The sequence below is a fragment of the Bidens hawaiensis genome, unplaced genomic scaffold (genome assembly GCF_021521415.1).
Source record: "Bidens hawaiensis isolate Kalapana, Puna unplaced genomic scaffold, B.hawaiensis_p1.1 tig00045496_1, whole genome shotgun sequence".
NCBI classification, from domain to species: Eukaryota; Viridiplantae; Streptophyta; class Magnoliopsida; order Asterales; family Asteraceae; genus Bidens; species Bidens hawaiensis.
In genome coordinates this window covers 97547-101013 of record NW_027498106.1, presented here as the reverse complement: position 1 = coordinate 101013, position 3467 = coordinate 97547, and the positions used below count along the sequence as shown (strand labels likewise).

The 3467-nt window shown below is 40.2% G+C and overlaps 1 protein-coding gene across 1 annotated transcript; it reads left to right on the top strand.

The window, feature by feature from the left end:
* The first annotated feature begins 411 nt into the window (after nucleotides 1-411).
* Nucleotides 412-1143, top strand: LOC143595721 (uncharacterized). The gene has a single exon (XM_077074671.1). It carries the CDS (start codon nucleotides 412-414, stop codon nucleotides 1141-1143), a length of 732 nt encoding a protein of 243 aa, XP_076930786.1.
* Nucleotides 1144-3467: the final 2324 nt, after the last annotated feature.

Below are 3467 nucleotides of genomic sequence, written 5' to 3'. Positions count from 1 at the left end.
AGTCTTAGCCGAGCAAGGGCTGGACATCGAAACCCAATCATCACCGGTGACCTACAAACGAACCCGACGAAGGTCAACGATGAGTTATCAAGCACCAAAAGAAACGAGTACGAACTCGACATCTTTTCAATGCCCGATGTTAACGTCCACGAATTACACGATCTGGGCAATGCGTATGAAGGTAATGTTTAAAATTCATGGAGTATGGGAAGCGATTGAAAAGGGTACCACTGATTCGAAGTTGGACAATATTGCAACCGCGGTTTTGTTTCAATCAATACCCGAAGATCAAATCTTGCAAATCGGTGATTTGAATACGGCTATGGAAATGTGGGAAGCGATCAAGTCCCGAAATCTCAGAGCCGAACGGGTAAGGGAAGCGAGATGATTGAAGAGTTCGATGTTATAAGAATGAAGGACTCGGACACAATTGACAACTATGCCGCCAAGCTAACAGGAATAAAGACAAAAGCAGCCTCGCTTGGTGAACCGATTGAAGAAAAACGCCTTGTCAAGAAGTTCTTTACTAGTTTGCCAAGACGGTTCATCCACATTGTTGCTTCACTCGAACAAGTATTGGATCTCAAAACTGTTGGTTTTGAAGATGTTGTGGGTCGGTTGAAGACATACGAAGAAAGAACCCGAGACGAGGATGAACACGACAATCAAAGTAAGTTGATGTTTCATAATTCCAAATCCTATACTAATCGAAACTATGGTGAATCTAGCAGGGGTCGAGGATCCTATGTATCTCGGGGACACGAACGTGGTTGCGAAACCGGGAGACGAGAACCATCAAAAGCCCTTGTTGATCAGAATCATGGCGATCAAAACAAAAAGGGAAAACGAGACCTTTCAAAAATTAAATGTTACCGGTGTGAGGAGTTCGGACACTTTGTTTCTAAGTGTCCGGAACGGTTCAGAAAAGAAGCAAATATGGCGACAACAAACGAGGACAAACCGGAAATAGACGGTACGTTTTTTATGATGAATTGCATACAAGAGACCGGCTACCTCAACAAAGGAAAAGTTTTGCCAAACAAACTCAAAGTCGATTCAAGTGATAAAGACATTTGGTACCTCGATAATGCCGCGAGTAATCACATGACCGGAAACCGAGATTATTTTTTCCGAACTCAATGATCGCATAACCAGAAGAGTCAAGTTTGGAGATGGATCACGTGTCGTGATTAAAGGAAAAGGATCCATTCTATTCGAAGGCAAGACTGGTGAACAAAAACTCCTAACCGACATCTACTATATCCCAGATTTGCAAAATAATATTATTAGTCTTGGGCAAGCAACCGAATCCGGGTGTGATGTTCGGATGAAGGATGATTATTTAACGATGCATGACAAAACCGGAGCATTGTTAATGAAAGTGACGAGAAACAAGAGCCGACTTTACAAGATAAAATTGAAGGTAGGAAGTCCAGTTTGCCTACAATCAAAAGTAAACGAAGGTGTGGTCAAGGGGCGAAACCGAGTTTTTACGGAGATGACCCGAAGCATCTTGAAGGCAATGAAAGTTCCAAATTATTTATGGGGCGAGGCGGTTCGATACGCGACGCATTTGATCAACCGCTCTCCTACACGAACCTTGGTTGGAAAAACCCCATACGAGATGTTCAAGAAAATGAAACCGAACCTCGAACATCTTCGCGTATTCGGGTGTGTTGCTTATGCTAAAATTGAAGCTCACCACTTGAAAAAATTAGATGATCGATCGAGGCATCTCGTTCACCTCGGAACCGAGCCGGGTAGCAAGGCGTACAGGTTATACGACCCACGAAACCGGAAAATATCGCGAGTCGAGGCGTTAGTTTTAATGAAAAAATAGGGTCGAACGGGGATAAAACAACTGATATGGTAACTGATGAAGAACTAGGTATGTTCATTATGATGTGGGGCAATATAGTTGATACCGGAACTGGGCCGATCATGCTCAACCCAGCCGAATCCCGATCTGAAATTTCTAACAGCAGCAGTAGCGACCAATCAACAGCAGATAGCGACCATTATGGCCCAAACAGCAGCAACAGCAATGGATCTGTCGCTAATAGCAGTAGTGTAGCTGCGTATGATGTTGTGCAAACCATGGTTAGACGTTACACTTGCCCTTCGGTTGTACATGTAAAATTTGGTGATTATGAGTTAAAGTCGAATGAAGAACTCGAAGAACTACTATCGACTGATGGGTCGGGTAGTTTTAATGAAGCGAAAATGAAACCCGAGTGGGTGAAAGTGATACTGGTCGAGATCGTTTCAATCAAGAAAAATGAAATGTGGAGTTTAAAGATGTTACCAAAAGGCGGTAAATCGATTTAAAGTTGGTATATAAAGTGAAAAGAAATGCCAACATATCTGTGAATAACCACAAGGCGTGGCTTGTGGTGAAAGGATACGTGCAGCATCCCGGGATTGACTATGACGAAGTGTGTGCCCCGGTAGCACAAGTCGAGAAGATATCGTTTTCAGTTGCTCTCGTGCGGATTAATTTTAAGGAGACGCAACTTGTGATGCTAACGATGGAGGACCCACTAAGTACGATTCTGAAATTGGGGGGGGTGAATGTTGGCAATTTCAAATGATCTTCCTTGAAGTGCAAGACAAGTAACTTGGCGATCAAGGCACAAGTTATTTATAGAATATATATGGATCCTAATACTTCCTAATACATGTCGGTTTAGGTTGTTAGGTTTATTTAATAGTTTATTACATTACCTATTGTTTAGGAATCCTAGTTAGACTCAAACGTGTCTAGGTTTGGTCTATATAAACCGTGTAGGGTTTCATTATTGTAATTGAGTTTTGAGTGAGTTTCTCAATAAAGGTGTTTGGGTGTTTAGGCAAATACATGTTCCGTTCATCATTACCGGGTACCAATTCTTTTTACGCAACTGATTACAGCAGCTCACAAGACACTATTAATATTAACGTGACAATCACTAATTATTTGAATTCATATAATCAAAGTACATCACAATATAAACAAAAACAATCCATTATACAAGCTTGCTTTATATTTTATAACCTAGAGTAAACTAAATATCTTCTCAAACATCCAAATCTTCAAATAGCAAACCTGTAGCACGAGTGAAAGTAGAGTTTGATCAACAAAAAGTTGAGTGAGCAATACACAAGTTTAAATGTATTATTATATTGAACAACCAATTCATATGTGAATATAAACAATTACAACATTAATGATATATAACAATTACCAAATAAATTAGATGTGGACACTTTCAGTCTAGCATAAAGCCAGCTTACTGGGATAAGGTATGCATACTCGATGAGGATGGGGTGGCCCAACCGCCAAACAATAAAAATAAACACATAACCATATAACATGTCATTGATGAACAAATAATCCATAAGCACATAATATCGAATTGTAATTGATGATGTATAAATGTAAATAAATAACTTTTGATAAATACGGTACGCCTGTTACCTCCAAAAAT

Coding starts and splice junctions, on each gene's coding strand:
- LOC143595721 (XM_077074671.1), top strand. CDS start 412: ATGAAGGACTCGGACACAATTGACAACTATGCCGCCAAGCTAACAGGA.